The following is a 23226-nucleotide window of genomic DNA, read 5'->3' on the forward strand; positions in this document are numbered from 1 at the left end:
CTCGAGCATTCTATTAATTCGATTTCGATCGATCGAAAGGTAAGTCTAGATCTCACGGTTACTCCTCCGTCGCTCGTGTTCCAATGTCGCTGGAAGTCGTGTAGATTTTCACTATGTTCGTTAATCGATCTAAAAGTGAGGGTAAAGATCGACAGAGAGGGGGGATCTGCTGGAATTCGAAGGGCGAGCCGATCGAAAGGGAAATCGACTTGTAATGTCCTCTCTCTCCCTCCCTCCCTCTCCTTCCCTCTCTCTCTCTCTCTCTCTCTCTCTCTCTCTCTCTCTCTCACGATATCGTGACATCTCGTAAAATATTAAAAAAAAACAATGTTGGAATCCTATTGGGATATACCTAGATCGACTATAAATATACAAACACGTTTGTACTAATTTTTATATGTTTTTAATATTCCTTTTTTTTTCTTAACCAATTCGAATGAGCTATGGGTGTTTAGTATCGAAAGTCGATTTCTCACGTTGCCATCTCGAAGGAGATATTCGAAGGGAAGGTGTTTGAATGTTCGAGATGTAGGTATGTGCATGTACGTACGTAGGTATACGCGTATTTATATATGCATTCCTTGCATACGCGTTCTTCGCTTTCCGATACATACGTAATACGTAATGTGTGTCGTTATTCGTTAGACGAGTGTTATAGAAACTAGGTCGTTTCGCTCTAGAAGTAACCAATCGGTTCGCGTTATCGATCGATGCACTTTCCACTTTTCCTTTTATATCTATAATGATAAATATATTTTTTATATTTTGCTCATAAATTAATTTTCCGTGGAAGATCATCAACGATTCAACGTGTTCTATAGGTGTCGGTCCATCTTCACATTTTTATTTCTTTTTTCATTTTTCTTTCTAACAGTGCTCCGATGATCGATCGGAATGCGACGTACCATGCGATAAGATTACGATTGGAATATCGCTATCTCGTGAATCCTATGATCAGGCAAGACCGTTTATTTCGTTCTCGGTCGAACGATCAATCTCCATCGTTCCTTCGCGAAAGCGGAAGCGAAATGAATTCTCATTGGCATGCTTGACGGTCGATCGATAAAACGACGCCATAACCGGTATCTCGCGTGTATCGAGTACCGGGACTATCAAACGATCTTGTTTTATCGGCTCATTATTCCACGTAATAGAACGCATAATCCAAATAAATGAGGTAAACGTTATCGTTTCGGGTCACTCAAGAATATTCGAGCTTTCTCCGCGTTTAATCAACGGTTATAAAATGAAACATCGTGTTGATATTAAGAAAGGGAAAAATTCGTAGCGTAGGTGAAATTTCAAAATAATAATTTTCCTCTCGATGGTTTTCTTGGTCTTAATTTTCCTGAATAAATAACGACGATCTCGAGTGTTTAAGAAAGTCGAAGAGTATTACATTATCAAGACTTAACTCGAGAAAAAATTGCTCCAGTTATAAACAAGGTGGCCATTAATTCTTCGGCGTCGCTCGTTATTCGGGCGTGGAAAGCAGCAATTCCAGTCTGGTGAAAGAGGAGAGGCGCCTGGTCCTCTGCTCCGATTACCAGCACCATGGTGTGCCAGCACGACTTGGTTAAAAGTGTTACGTAAGTCGATAGGATTACGTGGGTAGCGAGATCTGGATGCACGCTTGGATTATATTGGGTGGCACATTTTTAAATAGGAACTCTCTAATACATCACATATCCATTTTTGTAAAAATATAAAATTTTATACTTATGGAATAATTTTATCAAATTAACGAATTGTTGATACGCGATGGATATAACTCGAGTTTATGCCATTTCTTTTTCTCTTTCTCCCTTCGTCAAGATACGAAAAGAAAAGGCTTAAAAAAGTTTATACGGCGAGTTTTAAAACGGTCAGATTTCTGCAGTTCCGAGTGACCATTTTAAATTTGACGAATGAAATGAAATACTGAAGCGTATTCATCGAAATGTACCACCCTATAGGCATAGGTTGACTACGTACGTATCGGTAAATCGGCAGAGCGTGATCGTCGAAGCGTGACGGCGAACGTTGCAGCGCGTTGTACCCCTTTGGATACCATACATGTATGTACCATTTACGTCGAAGCTAGCCACCGAAGATAAAGTAACGATCGTGATCCGCGATGCAAGGGGATTTCGAGAAAGCGATCGCGGACGCGGAAAATCTTCGAACGATCTCTCGCGTCGCCCACGCAGTATACCGAACGGTCATTCGAACAAAGCTTATATTACGCTTATACTACCTGCATAAAGTTTTATGTGTAGACATATAGATCTAAACATGTATTTGTTTAGTCATTGCAGAGAGAACTCGGAGAGAACGAACGATTAAATAAAAGAATAAATAAATAAATAAATAAATAAATGAAAAGACAAAAGCGAGGAGCTTCACGTCTCGTTTTCTTCATCGTCTTCGGTCGATGGTGAATCGGTTGGCGGCTCGGTCGGCCATTTTCCCGCTGTTGCTGATGGATCAATGGTCGAAGGTGGATCGGTGATCGCTATCGGGCCTAGCGGTTCGGCAGTTTCCGTTTCCTCGCTGACATTTTCATTTTCAACGGGCTCAGGTTCGACCGATACACTTTGCGGATCGATCGGCGAATTTGATCCCGGATCCGGCATGGGAGGTGTCAACTCGGTGGACGGTACCGTCGTTTTAATTTGACATTGACGGCCCATGTAACCGATCGGACAAATACACCTGTTAATATCAAATTATATGTTTAATTCCAACGACATTGAAAAGACGATATAAATAAAGTTGTATAATATCGATTATACCTGTAATCACCGTCTTCCGGTGTCATGCTAACGCAAGTCCCGTTATTTCGACAGACATCGGAATGATCCTCGCAATAAGTTAATTTCTCGTCGCAAAGATCACCGGACCAGCCAGATTCGCATCTACATTCCCATGGTCTTTTGCAGGATCCGTGTAGACATCCTGGATATGGCACGCATTCGGTACAATTTTTACCTTTCCAACCGACACGACACCTGCAGGTATCAGGCCGACGACATCCACCGTGTTCCTTGCTACATCCTGCTGCGCAGATGGCTGTGCGAAGGGAAAATAATCTTGAGAACACGAACATGGATATTATTAAAAAAATCACTCACGCGTTTGACACAATAGTCCGGTCCAGCCAGGCTCGCATCGACATTCCAATGGCCCTTGACAAGTTCCATGAACGCATCCTGGTAAAACAGCGCACTGTTTGCATCTTGGTCCTTGCCAGCCTAACCGGCACCTACATCAAACTTTTATGAATAATATTTATTTTTCAACCGTCGCTTTTGTATACCTCGTCAACGTTAAACATTTGCCTGGGCAAACCGAGTCATTGAAAAATATTTGACTTCGCCTGATATGGCAGGTTACCTTCATTACCAACGGAAAATGATCGATGATACGGTAGAATATACCTGCACTCTCCAGGCTTGTTACAATATCCTTGACTCGGTAGACAATCCTGCGCGCAAATCGGTTCGGAACAGAATAATCCTTTCCATCCGGGATCGCAGGCACACTCGAAACTCACGTTACACCTAAGAAGGTCGATCGATCGTCGTTAGAAAGAGAAGTTACTTTCCCGATCGACGGTCATCGATCGTTATCGTTGTTAAAATCGACAGCACGAGGCGACAACGAGGTATTTCATTTCTGCGATTGTCCGTTATAAAGCGAAAGATGCTGCTTATTAGGATGGATCGATCATTCGGCGTGTCATTTAATAATGTCATTTAAAAAAAAAAAAGTTCAGACGCAAGTGTGCAATTTACGTCTGCGGGTTTACCTTCCATGCTGGCAACCAGGTAGAGCCACGCATTTATCGCATAGCTCACCGTAAAATCCGATCTTGCACCTGCATTCACCCGGACGTCGACAGAAACCTTGAAGGGGATCGCAGCCTTTTCGACAGATTGGTACGTCACAAAGATCACCGGTCCAACCTATTTGCGATTGAATCGATAAATTAGAAACGAGCGATATATCCGAACGATCGATCCTATCGTTCGTTATGTCAGACCCATCGAAATATATCCTACACATTTTTATTTATTTAAAAATAATGACTTACCTAGCAAACATTTCACTTCACCAGCTTCGTCACAAACGTAATGAGAATTTGGATGCTGCGACGCTGGAATCTCGCAAGCTTGTTTCTTCCATTTTGGAACGTATCTTTAATTAATATAAACATTTAAAAGTATTTTCACGGACCACGCTGTACAACCCTAATCTCCCTATATTTCCTCTTTCTCTCTCTTTCTCTTCAACAAGTAGAAAGTAACTGTTAGAAACGTTTCGAACGTACCTAGGCCCAGCAGCAAAACCAAAAGGCAACACGACGAGTCCGAAAATAGTCGTTGTCCCTATGGCAATTCCATTGTTCATAGGAACGAGTTCACGGTGACCGATAAAGAGGCTCAAACAAGCAAGAATAGGAGGTAGCATCTTTGCTTGACTACCGAGTCAAGACTGAGGACGAAGACGATCAAGGCTTTGCCTTGGATAACGGGACCTTGTTCGAGGTCACGGCATACTTTCCTAAGAGTAAGCGTGTGTCCGTTGTCGTACGAATGTGCGCGCGTCTATCTCTACGTGAAACGTGTCGTCGACTCCGCTGGGTTTTATTACTATTCGTTCAGGAAGGGTCAATGAACTCGCTCGACGATCCTGGATGAAAACGTTTATCGTCCTCTTTGATCTATCCTAGTAGGATCAGGTAATTCGCCGGCTTCAACGGCGATATGAATTTTTCTCAAGATCAATTTTTACGATCGTTCCGATATAATTACATGTATTTTTTCGTTTATATCTTTTATAAATAAAGATAATTACAAATTTCTCATATAATAATTTCTTACATCGCTAAAATTTTAAACATACAGTCCAAGTTTTTATATTTCTAAAATTATTTACACGATAATTCTATTGATTATGTACAAATAAATACACAACTTGATGCACTGACGACGAGTGCCAGATCTCTACGTCATAGGAACTCTTTTATACAGTCTGTTCGTTGCAAGCTTCAATTCATTATCTATTATAATCTGCGACGTAAAAAAATATCTCGTTTCTCTATTCTAAATTTCCTGAGTGTGATATTTGTACGTTCACTGCGGTCTATCGTATGATCTACTTGTTCGCTAACGACAAGACACACGACACTTGAATATCTCAAGTACGTTATTGTCTCGTCGGCGAGAATAATCAATTGGGCCCGATCAAACCCTGAGCAATGACAAAATTATTACACTTAAACGTCCTCGACGTTCACCTTCTTCTTCCTTCTTAAGAACTTTACGACGGCGATAGCGAAGATTATGATCGCGGCGGCGATACAGGCAGCGTAGACGTCCCAGGGATAGAAATCTTGGAAATTTCTCTTCACTCGTTTGACTTGGATGGAACCTGGCCTGGTATCAACCTCGATAGGGAAACTACCGGGACCCTCGTTCGATGCTATCCTAACGAGATACTTAGTGCCAGGAAAAAGGGAGATTTGAACCGAGTTAGAATCCGTTACTTGGTTACCGATGAGACCTCCAGTTTCCGGTTCCCAGGATACTATATACGATTCCTTTTTCTTCGAGGACTCGTCTTTCTCGACGGCTAAATCTTCGAAAGAGTTGCCATTGGTCGATGGACTACCATCGGTATCGAGAACTTCGTCGTTACGTTCGTCCTTCCTTCTGAAGAAAAATCTTCTAAACACTTCTTCGGAAATTTGTGAATCCTCTTGGCTCCTCCATTCTGTTAAAACTTTCTCACCGTATTTTTCAAGGAAGAACTGTCTTACTCTGTCGTTGAATCTCTTTTGTTCAAGATCCTGTTGCCTTCTCAGCTGAGTCGATACGTCTCTCCACGACACAGTAGCCTCGTATAACAATCCTTCCTTCAAACTCTCCAAAGTGGGCACCCACTCTTGCCAACTGTATTGCTTCATACCTTGTTCCGTGACAACGATGATCCAAGTGTCCGGTCGGAGATTCGGTACTCTACCCCCTGGGTAATAACCCGTGTCTTTCCATTGTTTATGTACCTTTCGCATAACTATGGCCACGTCGAAATTGTCCAAGTTTACCGGACCCTTCCTTGGTGCCGGTAACATCGAGGGCATATACTTTTCTGCTATTCTCGTTTTTCGGTAGGTACATGCTGTCTGGCAAGCTGGACACTGTAATTGCGATACGATATAATTGTTCGTAGGGACCAAATTTCTCAATTTTTTAATATTAACACGGCCGTGAAATTACAAAATATCACGTGGCCCTTACTACGCGCGCAACGATGTGATTCATAAATAAAAAAATAATGGTAATGACGTTATAAATTCTATTATGTTTGGAGGAAAAACGTTTCCTCTTTAAAAAAAATTTTAAACGAAATCTTTTAAATCATGCGCTAAGAAATATGACAATTTTGCAAAAGTTTTCGTATTCGAGGTAACGGAAAAAGAGATTAGAGAAAAAAAAAAGAGAGAAAAAGAAAGGACTAAGCTCTTTGCCAGAGATTTTCATCTTTCTCTCGTAGACGATTTTCTATCCGAGCTTGCTCGATCTTCCGTGAAAATCGACAGGTAGAGACGCTTCTAAGGATTTTAGGTGTACGAGACTAAATGCTCAAACGAACCGGGCCCTCTCGGCCTATTTTTCGGAAGATCGAAGGATTCTTAGATTCCAACGAACTGGGGATCTACTAACTACGATCCTTTTTCCCTTTAGATCCCGTGGGATTATTTTTGACAAGCATGAGAGATCTTTTTTCACTTCATTGGTCATCGCAGCCCTAACAATTTCCTTTCTTTCTTCTTTTCTCTCTCTCTCTCTCTCTCTCTCTCTTTTCCACAAAAATTGTCCAAGTTCGCTTCAAAGCCGGACAATCCGTTGAGTACGTCGGAGTAGATGAGAAAAAAAAAAAAAGGAAAAAGAAAAAACGCATACTTGAGCATAGCGATCGCCTTCGCAAATAGTTTTACTAGTTTCCTCCCATCGTTTTTCCACGGCCTCGCAATTTTGCCAGCACTGTAACAGAGAAAAATAAGAGAGTGTGTTGTTGGAGAGAAGATCGGCTCTCGTGCAAGCAAAAAGCCCTAACACAGCTAATGTAAGAAGAAGAGTAAGGTAGAAGAATCCTGAGGAAGGAAAGAAAGAAATAAGAAGCCTCGAAGGAGGCAGGCCATTGAATCGGCGGCGTTGCTGTTGTGGAGGAAAGGGAGGACGAAATCGAGAGGGAAGGATCGGGGAGAAGGACGAGGAGGAGAGGGAAGGTAGCTCGAATTAGCTCCAACCTGTTTCAGCATAACAGGCACTGTCGTTGTTGTCTTTATATTTATTGGGGTACCCTCTCTCCTCGATTTCTTTCCTCTCCGAACGTTCCTCTTCCCTCGCTAAGACGACTTTGAACTCTTCGTAGAAAACGATATAGACTCTTTTTCCTCCTCCCCCTCTCTCTTTGTTATTTCGTATCGAGAATGTTTATGAAAGGTATCGCGATTGTAATGGAATTGTCTACTAGTATCTATTTACTATAAACTTACTATACTACTTAATATATCATGGCATCGTGATACTATCGTAAAAATGTTAGAAATATCGTTACAAAATATTACGATATTTTTACCGCAATTACTATTACCGCAATATTCGGATTATATACAATATAGGTGATCTATTCGTTTATATACTGCTTCCCGCCATGAATATTTTTAACAGATATTTATACAAATGAAATATCTTTTCGGGTCGAGAGGTGAAAGCCATTAACAATTTTCGGAAGGGCGTAACGAAGAAAAGAAGCCGTGAAAATTGGCAAGGAAGGCGAGATAATCGTCGTTATGGGGGCGTTTTAGGGGTAGGTGTCCCTCGTTGAAGCATCGCTTTCTTCGTTCTTCGTTACGATTGTTATTCCAATGCAGAACCCTTCCTTCTCTTCCTGCTTTAGTATAAATGGATCGCCGTCGTCGCACCCTCTTAACGCGTGCGAGCACGCACGGCAACATCGATTTCTTCGAAATTAATGAACGCCCTCAGACATCTTCCTCCTCCTCTCCCTCTCACCCTCTTTCTTCCTTCTTTTATTCTTTCGATTCGAAAGAGAGATAGAAAGAATAGTTTTATTTATAAATGAAGGTAATAATTCGCGATAACGTTCGATGAGTGTTATCAAACCGTATCGATCGGTATATCAGATTGTTGACTATATTTTCTATTATTGTACGAGCCCTTCGTTAATCGAGATTTCCATCTGCTCATCGATAGGGGAACAATGACTATCCCGACTAAAAATAAGGGAGAGTCTTGGGACCACCATGATTTTCCATGGCGCCCCATAAAACCGAACACCAAAAGATTTATAGTCCTTTCGAGAGATCCCCTATTCGATTTCAAACACGATCGAGAAGTAAGTACTTTTTCGTTATAACGCTTTCGAAATAGTTTTCCTTTCGTTTTATTTTTAATTAGACATCCTATTTTCTCTATGAGATAAACGAATTTGGATCTGTTTGGTAAATAAGAGGAGATAATCTAATTTTATCACGCGGACGCTGACGGATCGTTCTCGTTAACGAAAGACATAGCTATATCAAATTTCACTTTACTTCGAATTTCTCGTATGAATTTACGAAAATTATACATGTATCCGATAAAAAAAAAGTATTATCTCTATTACCTCGCTGCAAACGGTTTCCGGTCGACTGGAGAACCAATCGCACGTTCCATCGGTGCTATATCTTCTAAGACACTGTGATCTACACTGTGCGATCCTAACGACCGGACCAAGGTCCAGACAATCAACGAGACTCGCGCACAAACTTAGAATTATCAGCCACGAAACGTTTCCCATGTTGAGACAAATTTGTTTAATCTCACACTCGGTATATTTCTAACGAGATCGCGAGCTCGAAAGATACGAATCTGTAAAAACACCTTTGGATTAAGAAGATACGATACCCTTGAAAAATTTCATCCAACTGCGACCCTTCCATCGTAGGAAGCTTCCTTATGTAGGCTACGACCGCCCCACTACTTCCATTTTCACTCCCCCACCCTTCGCAGACTCCTATAGCATCCCTTATAATTATTTCTAGCCTGAACTCGTCCCTCGGCATATGGTTGACCGTACTGTACAGTCAGACCGTACCTATCCCAATGTTCTCCCTAAGGCTACATTATTTTTTCCTCCTGTACTACTGGAATAAAACTGTTATAGAATTCTTAACTAGTAACGTGCAATTCTCTGTTGTAAAAGTTTTTTTTGAAAATGTTTAATTTAAAAAAAAATCTAAACTGGTTTTTCCAAACACAATATTAATATAGATTATTTTTTTCCTCTTTTCATACATATCCTTTTAACACTATATATTGATGGAATATACGTTCTTTTTTAAGGCACATATCGTGAATTTTTATTTTAATACCACCGGAATTCATTTCCCTTTTTGCTTTTTTCTTTTTTTTTCTTAAATCTAATTTCCTATTTATCTTCAGTATGAGTCGAAAAAAGTCTCCTAATACCCTCGTACTATGAACATACGTATGTTTCTCCCTACAATTATCTACAAGTTCCAACATATGGGTCAGAAATTTTATTTCTTCCAGAGACAAAAGTAAAAACCTAACAAAAAACTGCAAATTTCACGATACTAATTCTCATTCTTTTTATTCTCTTTTAAAGTTCTTGATTTCAACAACAAAAATCGTTTCCCCGTAACAAAGAAACCAAACGAAATACGAAACACGAAGTCATTCTGAATCATCGAAAACGTCATATATATGTATGCGTGTGTGTGTATAATAAGTTCTAAAGCAAACTTAGAAAGAGAGAGAGAGAGAGAGAGAGAGAGAGAGAGAGAGAGAGAGAGAGAGAGTTCTAGAATGCTAAAAAGGTCGCCTTTCAACGTGCTAATTCTTAGAAACTAGGAGAAAGCTATTAGAATTTCACTACGGTTAAAACGCAAGCTAGTCCCTAATCGTCTCACTTCTTTCTTTTAAGATGACAAGCAGGAAAATGTCTGTTTTCTCATATTTTAAATATTTAAGCAAATTTAGCATCTAAAAACGCCTACATACTCATTTAACATCCGGGGTTTGGAAAATTTCTGAAAAAAAGAAAGGAAAAAGAAAATAAAAAAAGATATACGTAAGATCGAATGATCGAAATTCTAGAGAACGATAAAATGGTCCAGGGATACTCTGCTCCACCCAGCTTCCGAAAATAAAGGTTTGGGAAGCATAGAAGAAGAGAGAAAAGGATAGAAATACATATTCAACCGGAAGTCGAATTCTCTGGGTGCTCCGTTCTACGTTACAATGCACAGGATGTGTACAAATAAGGGTATTTGTCTCGCTGCCTGATTGTGGGGTGAAATATACGTGACGTTAAACGAGCCGAGTTTCATCCCTATATGAAAAGAGAGAGAGAGAGTGAGGGGGAGGGGGAGGAGGGAGCGAAGACGTAGACTTTGAAACGGCCGGTTTATGCCCGGTGGCAATAGAAAAAGGCCTACCGAATAGAGATCCATTCATCTAGGCTACGTTTAGGGGTGGCGCTCAGTTTGGATCTACAAACTTCTATGGAGAATGACATTTTATTGTGCCAGAGTTTTTCTCACACCTGGACTCTGCTACTCTGTTCCGTCACGTTAGATGTTTCACGTTAGCGCTTCCATCTTTTTTCTATCTACTTATTCCTATGAATTGCTTGGAATTATCATTTGGATAATGGTTAACTCTTTGTATTTTTGAAATCAATAGTAATTTTATTTCAAAAATTACATCGAGAAAGAGAATTAGAAATGTCGATGCTATATTCGTTCTGTACTCTTGTTATTTGTACCGTGTTTAGATATAGACAATAATTCGAACAAATTGAAAGTTAAGATAAATAGAGTATTTGTAAAATTTATTGTTAACATAAATAAGTATGAGATCATTCTTTCACACGGGATTTTATCTTTTGATCAAGACCAAAATTAAATATTTACTATTCGGATTGCAATATTCCTATTGTTCACGATAAATGTATCTGGCACGCGTTGTCACGTGATTCGAGGAAATTTATCCCGATCGTGAAAGGGAATCCCTAGAGATGGTCGATCCCCTATGCAAAAGGGCTATGCGATTCTATTCTATATATTCAATAAACTTAGATAGAGATTTTCCGAAGCTTTAGGATAACGGCCCACCTCATCGATCTTCGAAGGATGCACTCTATTTCGAGAACAGCGATATGAATTATTTATCGTTTAGGAATGATATACGAAGGATTCTTGGGACACGATTTCTTCGAAAATTGTCTAAAATTTCTTTACCAATACGCTACATTTAAGTAAATAACGTTTTAAATCAAATTTCGTTATAAAATAGAAATGAAATCCGTCCAAGCCGAAATTATAAACGTAACGCGTTACTAAAAAAAGAAATTCCATGATACAATTATAATATCACATATGAATGAAACACGAGAGATTGTTGTTCGCTCGGTTTGCTCGAAAACGACGCAAGTGTTTGTGCTGCTTAGAATTTTCTGACCCGTCAAAATCCTCTCCGAAGAGATTTCGTTGTAGAAACGAGAGGTGTGAGGTGTTTTCGTAGGATCCATAATCCGGAACGGTTTGTCTGTCCACGCATTCCTCTCTCTCTCTCTCTCTCTCTCTCTCTCTCTCTCTCTCTCGCCCTCTCCCTCTCTTTCTCTCGTATCATCTCGTAAGATCTCTCGCACGATCCGCCTCTGTGTATTCACGAGTCTCCTCCACTCGTAAGCGTTCTTGTTTATCGATCGTAATCCTCGCCACGAAGGATTACGTGCTCTCGGTTTTCCGTAAGATCGCGTCCATCTTCTTTCATTCTAGTTTCTTTCTCTTTCTTTCTCATCATATCGAAGGAAAAAAATCTTCTGGACATTTGTTCTTTCTCTTTCTTCGTCTCTTTCCGTTTAAAGATTTGAAATTCTGTCCGCGTTTTCTTCTCGAAGATCTTCTCTTTTGTTCTTCCGTCCACGTACGACTATTCCTCGCGTGAAACTGGATATTCTGTGCTCAAGATAAAAGTAGAAACAATATTTTCTTTCGTCCTACGAGTCGGAATTCTTCAGAAAGATCCGGCGAGGAAAAGAAGATTATTAGCTACGATGCTTTTGGATAAAAATAAAATTAAGAAAAGAAATGTAGAAAAAAATTGGAATAACAACAAAATACGAGACCTCGAAGAGATGAAGATAAATATCATTGCAATTTTAATCCATGAGTAAAAGAATGAACTTTAAAATAACAACAATCTAAAAAAAATATATTAATAAAATTATTGTTATACGAACCATAAAAACAATTCAACAAACGTTGTAATACGTATCAAGAATTTCGCAGAAAATATCGAAACTTATCGATCAACCTAATCGAAAGTTTCAGCCTAACAAAAAAACGAACTTTTCACAGAAGACTGACACGAAAGCTGGCGCAAAATCGATTATGGATAATCCTAGGAAAATAATTTGTCTGGGCACATTTTCACGAACGATACCTTCTACTTTCACTTTTTAAAAGTATCTAACAAAGCAGAAAATTCTTTCCTTTTACAAAATAGCTCAGTCTCCCTCTCTTTCTCCCTCTCTATCTCTTCGCTTTTCTGGCGTCAAATGTGTCGCGGTGACAAATTTTCATTCTCACCATTAAATCCTGTCTCTCTTTTTCTCTTCCATGAAAAACTTTTAGCAAAGAAGAAGAATAGAAAAAGAAAGAAAATTTTTCTCTAAACGATTCCCTTGAGGGGGACAGGTGGTAACCAGAAGATTTCCGAATCGCTATTGAACATCTAAGATCCTTTTTACGTGTCCTCTTCTTTCTCTCTTCTGTATCCAACGATACCCTCTAACTTGACAAATTCTCCAAAAGCAGGATTTATTACCAGACGAAGGCAGAGGATGCTGCTTTCAAGGTTCCTTCTCTTCTCATTCTTCTACATCTCAGATTATGTGTGTGTGTATATATATACATGTATATATATATATATATTGCAAGAGGATTTCTCAAGAATACTTTGTTTCGATTCGTCTAAATGCCTTTAAGATTCTGTTCTATAAATCTATACAAATCTATGCTATCATATTTAAGTAATAAATAATTTTAAGTCATAATGTATAACATTTAATGTATAACAAACGAATTGTTGGTCGTATTCATAATTGAAATGAACTTTACTCTTTACGAATCGTACGAAATCCCAAGTCGTTGTCTTTTTCTTTTTCATTTACGATTCAAAAATATCTATCTCCACTGAAGTTAAAATTTTTCTCTTTGAACAGTTGCCTCCTTGTAAATCTAATGGTTTTCTTTCTCTCTTTGCCCCTCTCGAATAGTGGCTAGAACGAAACCATGGGTTCGTGGCAAGAAGAACTTTCCTTTTTGATTTTTTTCCTCTTTGTCAATAGTTGGGGTAGACACGTTGTTTAATTTACAGTAGCTTTTCTTATTCTCCTTCTTTCTTTTGTTGCGGCATACCTTCGGACTTCCTAATTGTTTGACACCCAAGAACGATCCTCGAGTTTTCACTTTTCGAATGCTTCCAAGTCGTTCTGAGTTATACTTGTCAAAAAAAGAGATAGATAGCGTCAGTCGAATACCTTTTAGAGAAATTAGTGTGGTTTACGAAGTATTAAAAAAAAAAAAAAAAAAAAAAAAAAAAAAAAAAAAAAAAAAAAAAAAAATTCTTTTTGTGAATGAGTAATAAAATGTATATAACTTTTTTTATCGATTCATCAATTATATTTCTATTTGTCATCGATAAAATGACTGAAATCTATCAAAGCAATCACATTATAGATCGATAATCTACAAATAATTTATTCATACTTACGACTTTCTTTCTGTTGTTCTAATTCCATTATTTGGTCACTAGTAGTAATCGATCACTCTTTTTAAAACGTCTCAAAAAATAATATTATACGTACATAAACGTTAATAAATTCGTAAAGATCTGTCTTGCGAAAACGATATTCTAATCTTGAGAAAAAACAAGATAAAAAAATTGTAGAAAATTCACAAAACAACAAAAGCGAATTTTCCAAGAACGATCTATTTATAGAATATCGAATAAGACAGAAGTATTTCTCTTTGTTTCCTAGATCGTTTCGATCGATCATCCGGAAGAGGCTGACGCTGCGGTATCTGGAGTACGTCAATGCTTAACAGGCAGAACGTTTGGCGTCTCGCTCGAAGCATTTCGTTGCGCACGACCATATGGTCGCCGACGGCGTTGGTCATTATTTCCTTTCCCTTCGGTGAGCCTCGAAGGAGCATGGGAAGGATGGGGAGGATGAGGAGGAGCAGCGGGAAAGGCGGTCGGCCACAAAATTGCCCGAAAATTGCTCGATGGTCCAGCTTTTCTTCTTCTTCTTCTTCTTCTTTTTCTTCTTCTTCCTTTTCTACTTCATCTTTTCTCTCTCAAGCTAATATCATAATACTTGATTTTTAATTCGAGAGCGAGAGCGAGCATCCTTTCTCTCTCACTCCTTCACGTCTTCGTTCCTTTTTTTCATTTCTATTTACTTCATTTTTCTCCTATCCCCTTTTATAAAATATGCTAAACGCTTGGGGTGGAATCAAGACGCCCCCACAGGATTCTCCAACGTTGTTATTTACGTATTATGAATGTTGTAAAGCGAAGTATAATGATCGCCTCCGAGCAATTTATGCGAATTTTATGATATTTTCTTTTGGATTATATCTTATGAGTTTCTAGGATAGAGTATCTTCAAATTCACCGTGGATGAATTCTTCTGAAAAATTTTCCATCTTTCTCTTTTACGATGAATCGATCTTCCCTGATTTTTTAATTTGTTAGCTGAATTATTCAGCTCTAACAAATTAATTAAACGTGATTAATAAACGATATCTACTTGTTAGATAAATAATAAATTATTTCCATGCTTCATAGAAATTCCTGGATTTTTTGTCCACAGCCAAAGTTGAATTTTTCTTTTTCATACGACAAAATCAAAGTAATTTGCACGATATTATCCTGTCCTTTCTTATTTTTTGTTTTTTAACTGTATGCACGCGAGATGACTATACACGAAGCATTTGATATTTTCGTGGTTAATTTCATGCACGTGTTTCTTGGTGTTTCTTGGCGTCGGTCCATCGACGATAGAATGTACAACAGCTAATAATGACCGATACCTGCACGAACGTCCATTATTCTTTATACGAAGTCGTTTTAGAAACTGCTTGGAGCCGAGACGAGTAATTGCCGTTGAAAGATAAGTCTCGAGCGTACAACTCGTAAAGTACACGAAAGCTACAAAAACATCTTCGGATGAACCGCAAGCATCCTCGTGGGTAACCACTGAGATGTAAATTAAGTAATAGTCAAGGGTGAAGGAGAGAAACGAAGAAAATTTTCTTTACTTTATGATCCTTTGCGGTCTACTACGAGATACTTTCTCTCTTCCTCCCCCATTCCGTATAATCTTTTTTCTATCTTATCGTTGGTTTAATTATCGCCTATACGTGATCGCATCTTGTTTAAAGCGTTTGTGCATCACGAATCGAATCGTTGATCCCTAGAAATTTTTCTTCTTAATATTAGTTGTGCAAGTATTACAATAGATGTTAGTAAGTTTCTTAAAATATTTACATATGCGAATAGGACAATCTAAAAAAATCAAAGTATGGTAAAAGAAAGTTCATCTCTCCTCACAAAATAATAAAAAAAGAAATTGGTGGAGGGAACCTTTCTTCGACAGGTCCAATATTTCCAGGACTCACGGAAGAAGACTCGCCTCCGAAAGTGTATTTTTTCCTCGAGATAAAGTCTAGCCGCGTGCCATATGTCGACGGTCGCGGGAAGCGTTTTCCGATTTCTCGCGCGTGCAACACATGGCTACACGTCTCCTCTCTCTCTCTCTCTCTCTCTCTCTCTCTCTCTCTCTCTCTCTCTCTCTACGATTCTGAAAATCCTAAAGAGAGCCAACAGCAGCAGCAGCCGGTACGATAACGACAGTTATCCTCGCGTTGGAGTAGCTACGAAGTGGCACTTTCAGATAAATCGACGAGTAAATCCTTCAGTAGTTTGATTACCTATCTTGAGAGTGATTTCTTCCCTTTCTCTTTTTAATTCCTAAAATCTATTAAGAAAATTAATTGCACGTGTCAATGAATTTTTCAAAACTCATTTGCAATTTGACTTACATGAAATAATAATAAATGTCTGTTATATATCAGAAAAATGATTACGTTAAAGCCTCGACAGATTCGCCGGCTCATTAGCTAGCAAAATACCTTTGTCAGTTATTTTCTACTCCACCTTCGCAAAAAGACCTCTTCGAGCTGTCTCGACCCTCAAGGTTATTTAGTTTCGAGATCGGTAAGCCTAAGAGAGGTGGAAGGGGAGAGGGAATCTCAACGTTAGGAAACAATTTGGCCTGTAGATTCGAAGACCCTTGCTGCCTTAATTAGTCCCACACTGAATTATCAATCGGCTATTTTGGAGTTACGACGCTGTGATTCTTCAAATTGCCCAGAGCGGCATCTATCTTATTGCTTGGTTCAACGGATAGATAGATAGAAAGAGAGAGAGAGAGAGAGAGAGAGAGAGAGAGAGAGAGAGAGAGAGAGAGAGAGAGAGAGATTGCAAGGGATCCTTGAAAAAGGGACGTCGTAAAACGAAGGGCCCTTCGGCGGCGACAAATTTCCGAAGAAAAATCAACTTGGTCCAGCCGTGATACTTGGAACTAGGTCGAATAGAGAAGGTGAAACGAACCGAAGAAGAAATTTCTTTACCCCCTTTAAACCAATATCCTACGAAGGAAACTGTTAAATCTATTATACCTCTAAAGCTCGATCGTGATCACGGAGCAGAAAAAAAAGAAGGTTCGCGGCTGGTGGACGAGGAATGAGAAAGGAGAAAGAGAAAGAGAGAGGGAGAGAGAGAGAGAGAGAGAGAGAGAGTAGAGAAAGATGCTGAAAGAAAGATGGAAAAAGAAAGAAGAAGAAGAAGAAGTAGAAGAGGAAGAGGAGGAGAACGCGTTTTGTAGTTTTCGTGGGTCAGACTCTGCAGGTAGGTAGGTAGTGGTCCTTTCAAATCGCTCGAAAAATGAGGGGGTACAAGGTATATTCGAGGACCGCCGTGTAACGTCCTCTGCCCTTCCCCAACCCCCTTCCTCTCTCTCTTTCCTCCCTTTCTCTCTTTTTAGATGCTTCACGATAAACGTTTACCGTGTCCTGTCGTTCTATTCGAGCTTGGGGAATCGAAGAACTTTGGATGAAAACGAATTCGATGCTTTCCTCCTATCATTTATATACGCTTATATATTCTCTCTCTCTTTTTCTCTATCACTCTCTCTCTCTACCCATCTATCTATCTTTCTTTTTCATCTCTATGCCTATCGGGCAAATCTTTCCTTGCGACACGCTCGAAGACACGATGTTTAGTTTGATTCTAATTTTAATATACGAAATGATTTTTTGATCTATATATATATATATATATATATATATATATATATATAAATCTATTGCTTATCTAACACTATATTGCTATATTATAGTCTATACTAAATATGTTTTATACACACATTTATAATCTATATTATAATATATTACTATATTCCGTATTGTACTATGATGTATCACGATTAAAAAATTATTTACAAAATGTGTATACTCGTACATCAAGCTCCTTTAAAACGTACGATATCAAAGGTTATAAAGCTTTGAAATAAGGATGAGTATTATTACAAGGACGAAAAGAAAGAAAGGAAATCTGGCCAAAAGTCGACTCTCTCTTATAAACTTTCGTCGGCAATAAAATAAATCCAATCGTCGAGCTCGAAGGTAACGTCGGAGATAATGGCCAAAGAAGTGGCTGCGTTATCAAAAGTTCTACGTTTATCTTATACGCCATTTCCTGGCTCCTTCGTCAAGATGCACCAGAGTTTGGACTTTTTTCTTTTCAAGGACGCGAGACTCCGAAACTTCTCCAACTGATAATGCAAAGTTATATTCTCGAATTTCACCATCCGTCTCCGAGTACTTAAGCATGGCCATCCTTTCTTTTTTCATGAAGAAGAAACCAGAAGAAACTCGAGAGACATTTGGCCGAGAATCCTTTCTCCTTTTTTTCATTTCGCGATAATCTTCATACTGGAGGATATAACATTTTTTCTCCTTTTATTTTTTGGACCGACAATATTGCCTTTTGTCTACTTGATATTTTCTATTATCTGTTTTTTCCCTTTTTTTACTAATACTGTAAGAAAATGTATCCAGTATATAAAGGAATATCGTATAAAATAGTATATATACGATTCATCCTTTGGTTGCCCTGTTCCTTTTCAGTTTTCGTACCGACTCTAAGTTATCTCAGAAAGATTAATAAACACCGGTATTTTCATTGCTAAGTAAGAAATAACTTACTTTGTCGCACAAGAACGAGCCTGTAAAGACAAGTATCCTCTCTAACAACGATTATAGAAAAGTTTTTAACGCTAAATCGCTTACTTCTCTTTTGATAAAAATTCGACTACTTGGTAAAAATTATTATTAATCTATAAAATAAGTGTATCTACTTTCAAGTAGGAAAAGTAGTAACAATCCTAAAGTAAGACTTTTTCCGTGGTAGAATTCGGTCGAAGAATTGCACAAATTGCATATTCAGCAGCTACGTGATTTAGAAAAAGTCTCTCTCTCTGTCCCTCTTGAAGCAAGTATATAATAGAAAGATCGTATTATCATTTAGGTAAACACAATAGCGATCTTTGTCGAAACTTGTTCAGGCAAGTCATTGTTATTCGTCAGATTGTGCGGCTTGTCTTTCGGCCGATCTGTCGTCGACGAATCTTCTTTTCTTTCCGGGTCGACGTAATAAAGGTACCTCGCCGCGACACAGAGCAACAGCATCTCGATTAGCATCAGGGTGTTTTGCGTCACTGAAATAAGGAGAAGTCAGAGAAAGTGCCGATGCACAGGAACGAAAGATTCGCAAAAGATTCGAATAAGCTCCGTTTTGAAGAAGAACGTAATACTATCGAATAAATAACGCCTGACATCTTTTACGTGGAAAAGTCTGTTGAAAAATCTGATATTATTTTTATTATCATCGTGAGAATTTTCGAGTGAAAAAATACTGATATTACTTTTTGTCTAACTTAAGGCAATATCTTAAGAAAGAATAAAATAAGTAATAATAGATCATTCGATCGCTCGCTTCGCTATCAATTCATTTTTTTTTTGCCCACGTTCCAACGAACTATCACCTACGTGATTATTTTTACAATAGATTTACCAGTGGCGTAAATTTTCGGTGACAATGGTGGCCTGCAAGGGAAGACGCCGGTATAAATGAGAATCTTGATAATGGCAGCTTGGGCTTTGGAAAACATCAAGACCATTTGACACACCATAGTCTTAAAGTTCAGCTTGGCTTCTGTCGAAAAAAGAAAATGCATTTATTTCCATTACCATCGCATATCGCTTTTCTTCAAGCTTTTCCATCCTCTTTGAAAATTGTTTCCTGTATTCGCGTGCGTGGTCCACTGATCGTTTCTAAGATTTCGTCATCGCACACACGCGTACGAGTAATGGAAGGACGTACCTGGAGCCACGGCATGCAGACTTTTCGTGGTGATGGTTAAACCATACAACGCAAACAGTATACTAATCACAAGAAATGGTTGAAGCCATTCGGAGTACGTTGGTAATGTATTTTGTTCGTCCAAAGCCATAATTAGCATGATAAAGTATAGCAAACCCTGGAAAAACGTTTTCAAGATTAAATTAATGAAAGAAACGAAAGACGGGCCACGCACGAATATACATACCATACACACACACACACACACACATACACACATACCTGTATAACAGGGAGTTGAAAAATAATTAATCGAATCCAAGTTAAACGAGAATCTATCATATCGAGATTAGGAAAGGGCAAGCATGGCCAGCAACAACAAGGACCAACTTTCAGCATCAACGAGGGCGCTTTCGTAATTTTTCGACGACCGACGTCGATAAGAAGAAGATACAGACGATAAAAGGATACTGTCAAGAAAACTTGAGTGACCATCTCCGATAATAGTTGTGCCCTGAAATAGAAGAATAAAAGAAACCGTTAGAGAGGATTCATGAATCTTGTTCTCGGAGAGAACGAATCACGTGACAAATTTCCCGCAGTCATTCCTATTCCCTTTTTTTTCCTTCCCCGCCGGTCCCCCCCCCCCTCTCGCCCTTCTATACCGCAATTTCGTGTTGGAGAAAAAAGGTCGACCGGAAAGATTTTTCGAAGGAGATTTTTTTAGGCGACTGTCGTCGTAAAATGCACTCTCCGGTAACAGGAATCTTTCATTTAGAGAGTCGAGCTTCCTCTCTCACTCGCACACTTTTTTAATTTATAACGATTTAAATTATTACGACGAAGGGATAGATGTAATAAAACGGCGCTCGATTATAAATTAATCGGACAAAACGGTATCGTTTATACCTTGGAATCGCTATCACTATCAAACTGCAAATACTCGCTATCGGATATATCGAGAAAATGCTAATGACGTTAGATTTGTAAAGGCCCGTTTCTTTTTGCAAAAGAACGTTGTAAGTAGCATCCATGGCCAAGTATAATGTAATAATTGAAAATATTGCTCCAATGCATACCAGGACAATTGCAAATGTACCTAAACCTAAAACAAAAAATATAAAATACCAAATGGTTGTTAAATCAGCGAATAATTGTATTTAGAAGAGGAAGAAATAAATAAATAAATAAAAATATCGATAAGACTATAATGTATCAGCGTCTTTAACGATTACCATATATTTAGCAAAGTCATCGTACATAATCTACGATTGTTTCCTATTAAAAATAGATAAAACGATAAGATTAGATTTATTTCGAGTCATTTACAAGATAAGTTATTGACAAGATGTAAATAAGTACGATATACGCACGCACAGACAATCGCATAATCTTTTTAATTGCATCAGAATAATTTTCTCGTTATTTTGTATAATATGTTTAATTTTAAATAGATGTGTATATGTGTATATATGTATATATATATATATATATATATATATATATATATATATAATTCTGTGATATTGCACAATTTTCATTGGAAATTCATATTAACTTTCATATCGAATCGTTTCAAAATATTTTTCGAAACGCTATACGCAAAGATAATCCGACCAAATCATTTGATGAAACACACGATTCGATAATTTTGGCTCCTTTGCTTTACAATTGGACGGCAAAGTTCGTAAAACTAAAAGCAGAAAATGGAGAAGGAATGAAAAAAAAACGAGATATCAGAGAAAAGAAAAACGTGTGAAAGATCTTATCTGTAATCTCTTGCAAGACATATATGATTTATATTTTTGCTACTGGTAATTTTGCCTTTCAATGTAAATAGAACAAATTTTTTTATCGCGTTATCTTTTTTTACGTCTTTTTAATCGTATATTCTATGCGCGTGCAGGTCTTTGTGTCGAGGACGCTTCCTCTTTTTCAAATATACATACATGTAAGTATATAACCGGGCATTTATGTAAAGTGTAAAATTAAATATAAACTCGAAGCAGAACTTTCACCTGTGCGCGTGTCGCTCGTACATGCCTTCCATCGGAGATAAAAGAAAAGGAAAAAATGAAGAGAAAAAAGGAACGACAGTAGCGTCGATGCTGCATTTATATGTGTAATGCGAGAGAAACGATTAGGAACTTTCCATATGTCGAACGGGATAAAAATTTGACGTCGTATGAAGCAACAACGTCAATCGTATTAAAATAATAAAGCGTATATTTTTTCTTCGATTAATAATCTATCTCTTATAATTTCATTCGCATATCTCTCGTAAATCTACTTACAATTAGAATCAACAGCGACAGCGTTTTATACGCGCAGTTGTATTTAATTGTATTTTTTTCGTAATACTTTTGGAAGATTACCAAATAGTAGTGCAAGTTAAAATATGATCAAGTAAAAAGAATTTATCGATACAACTTTTTACGAGGACGCAACCCAAACGTAGTAACGGAGCGATATGTCGTTCGTTTCGTTATCGTAAATATCCCCGATCCGAATAAAAGAAAGTTAGAATCGGACATAGAAATGGCGCTATTCGCTCGAATGATCCATTGGCGTTCGTTATTTGAGTTATTCCGAACAATTCGTGCCCGAATCGACGTTTTTCGCCGATCAATTTTTACTCGCGTTACATTTTCTCGAAGAAGAAATGAGGATAAGGAGGAGGAGGAGTTACAAAAGTAGAAAAGAAACTTACTTTCTATATGCTCGATCGCAGAGGGCACGTAATTAGAATCGCAACTAACGTTCGAACGATACTCGTCGAAAATTTCCATCGTATAATTCGATAGGTCGAGCCTCCACTAGAAAAAACGAGCCAGGAACAACGGCAACCTTCGAAAATCGTTTGAACGTTTTCAAGTCCTGTATGGATCTTGGCTCGAAAGTTCGACAAACTCGACGAGCTAAACTCGCGACGTCTGGTAAGATCGAAAAGGCAAGTCGGTCGGACCGAGACGCGATTGCTAACGGTGAGAGTGACTCCCCACTTTTACCACCGTTAAATAGCGATGTTGTAACGGCTTATCACGAAATATTTTCACTTACCACGTTTTAACTTCTCTTCGACGCGCGTTTGTTTACTTTGCTATAACGCATTGATATAATTATCGTCGATAGCTGAAACGTATGATCTCTTAACGAGATATTCAACGTTAAGGACGGCCATTACGAATATTCATCGATTAACAAATATAATAATACGCGTATAATCGTTTGGTTTTTACGAAATCTATCAACGAACTACAACATACGTTTTATACGATTAAAAGGATCGAAACGAAAGGATTTTTTAATTCAATGATTATTGCCGCTCGCTCGATTATTCGATGCCGACTTACCGATAGTAGATACCCCTTATCGATGGACAAGGAGACATCTGCGATCGATAATACGCGTCCCGGATCGATGCGGGTTACTTATCGACCAGAGCATAAAAAGAGAGAGAGAGAGAGAGAGAGAGAGAATTGTTTATAAATAATCGAATAAAAAATATAGCCAACAGGAAAGATCGGAGATATTGAAAGAAAAGAAGACTTTCTTCGCGATATGCGTTTCCTTAAACGCGAATTATGTGAAAACCGTCCGAAGAAAGCGACGTCCCTTTCGAGAGATCTCACTTTCGAGATGAGAATAATTT

The 23226-nt window shown here is 38.3% G+C and overlaps 3 protein-coding genes across 4 annotated transcripts; all 3 read right to left on the reverse strand.

Annotated features, from left to right (window-relative positions):
* Positions 1–905: 905 nt before the first annotated feature.
* LOC122635413 (delta-like protein 1) lies at positions 906–4729 on the reverse strand. The gene is made up of 7 exons (XM_043825610.1): positions 4313–4729; positions 4076–4179; positions 3791–3947; positions 3420–3542; positions 3114–3244; positions 2775–3051; positions 906–2694 (listed from the first exon to the last, which is right to left on the reverse strand). Exons 1-7 carry the CDS (start codon positions 4450–4452, stop codon positions 2382–2384), a joined length of 1245 nt encoding a protein of 414 aa, XP_043681545.1. The 5' UTR covers positions 4453–4729; the 3' UTR covers positions 906–2381.
* Positions 4730–4781: 52 nt separating this feature from the next.
* LOC122635414 lies at positions 4782–9506 on the reverse strand. Of its 2 annotated transcripts, none has more exons than XM_043825611.1 (3): positions 8677–9506; positions 6948–7028; positions 4782–6181 (listed from the first exon to the last, which is right to left on the reverse strand). In XM_043825611.1, the coding sequence occupies exons 1-3, from the start codon at positions 8848–8850 to the stop codon at positions 5261–5263; spliced, it is 1176 nt and encodes a 391-aa protein (XP_043681546.1). In that variant the 5' UTR covers positions 8851–9506; the 3' UTR covers positions 4782–5260. The 2 variants fall into 2 exon arrangements, with proteins under 2 accessions (XP_043681546.1, XP_043681547.1); XM_043825612.1 differs by lacking the exon at positions 8677–9506 and adding an exon at positions 7295–8008.
* Positions 9507–18134: 8628 nt separating this feature from the next.
* On the reverse strand, positions 18135–23007 carry LOC122635650 (organic solute transporter alpha-like protein). Its single transcript, XM_043826101.1, has 6 exons — positions 22285–23007; positions 20484–20679; positions 19857–20088; positions 19596–19752; positions 19287–19427; positions 18135–18930 (listed from the first exon to the last, which is right to left on the reverse strand). Exons 1-6 carry the CDS (start codon positions 22361–22363, stop codon positions 18737–18739), a joined length of 999 nt encoding a protein of 332 aa, XP_043682036.1. The 5' UTR covers positions 22364–23007; the 3' UTR covers positions 18135–18736.
* Between the last annotated feature and the right edge of the window lie 219 nt (positions 23008–23226).

The sequence above is a fragment of the Vespula pensylvanica genome, chromosome 18 (assembly GCF_014466175.1).
Source record: "Vespula pensylvanica isolate Volc-1 chromosome 18, ASM1446617v1, whole genome shotgun sequence".
In the NCBI taxonomy this organism is placed as follows: domain Eukaryota; kingdom Metazoa; phylum Arthropoda; class Insecta; order Hymenoptera; family Vespidae; genus Vespula; species Vespula pensylvanica.

Coding starts and splice junctions, on each gene's coding strand:
- LOC122635413 (XM_043825610.1), bottom strand. CDS start 4,452: ATGCTACCTCCTATTCTTGCTTGTTTGAGCCTCTTTATCGGTCACCGT. Junction 3,948..4,075: donor TGAAGTGAAATGTTTGCTAG/GTAAGTCATTAT, acceptor AATCGCAAATAG/GTTGGACCGGTGATCTTTGT. Junction 2,695..2,774: donor CCGGAAGACGGTGATTACAG/GTATAATCGATA, acceptor TGATATTAACAG/GTGTATTTGTCCGATCGGTT.
- LOC122635414 (XM_043825611.1), bottom strand. CDS start 8,850: ATGGGAAACGTTTCGTGGCTGATAATTCTAAGTTTGTGCGCGAGTCTC. Junction 7,029..8,676: donor CGGAAACCGTTTGCAGCGAG/GTAATAGAGATA, acceptor TCTCTGTTACAG/TGCTGGCAAAATTGCGAGGC. Junction 6,182..6,947: donor AAGGCGATCGCTATGCTCAA/GTATGCGTTTTT, acceptor TCGCAATTACAG/TGTCCAGCTTGCCAGACAGC.
- LOC122635650 (XM_043826101.1), bottom strand. CDS start 22,363: ATGGAAATTTTCGACGAGTATCGTTCGAACGTTAGTTGCGATTCTAAT. Junction 20,680..22,284: donor TGCGATCGAGCATATAGAAA/GTAAGTTTCTTT, acceptor TTTTTGTTTTAG/GTTTAGGTACATTTGCAATT. Junction 18,931..19,286: donor ACCGAAAATTTACGCCACTG/GTAAATCTATTG, acceptor TCCTTATTTCAG/TGACGCAAAACACCCTGATG.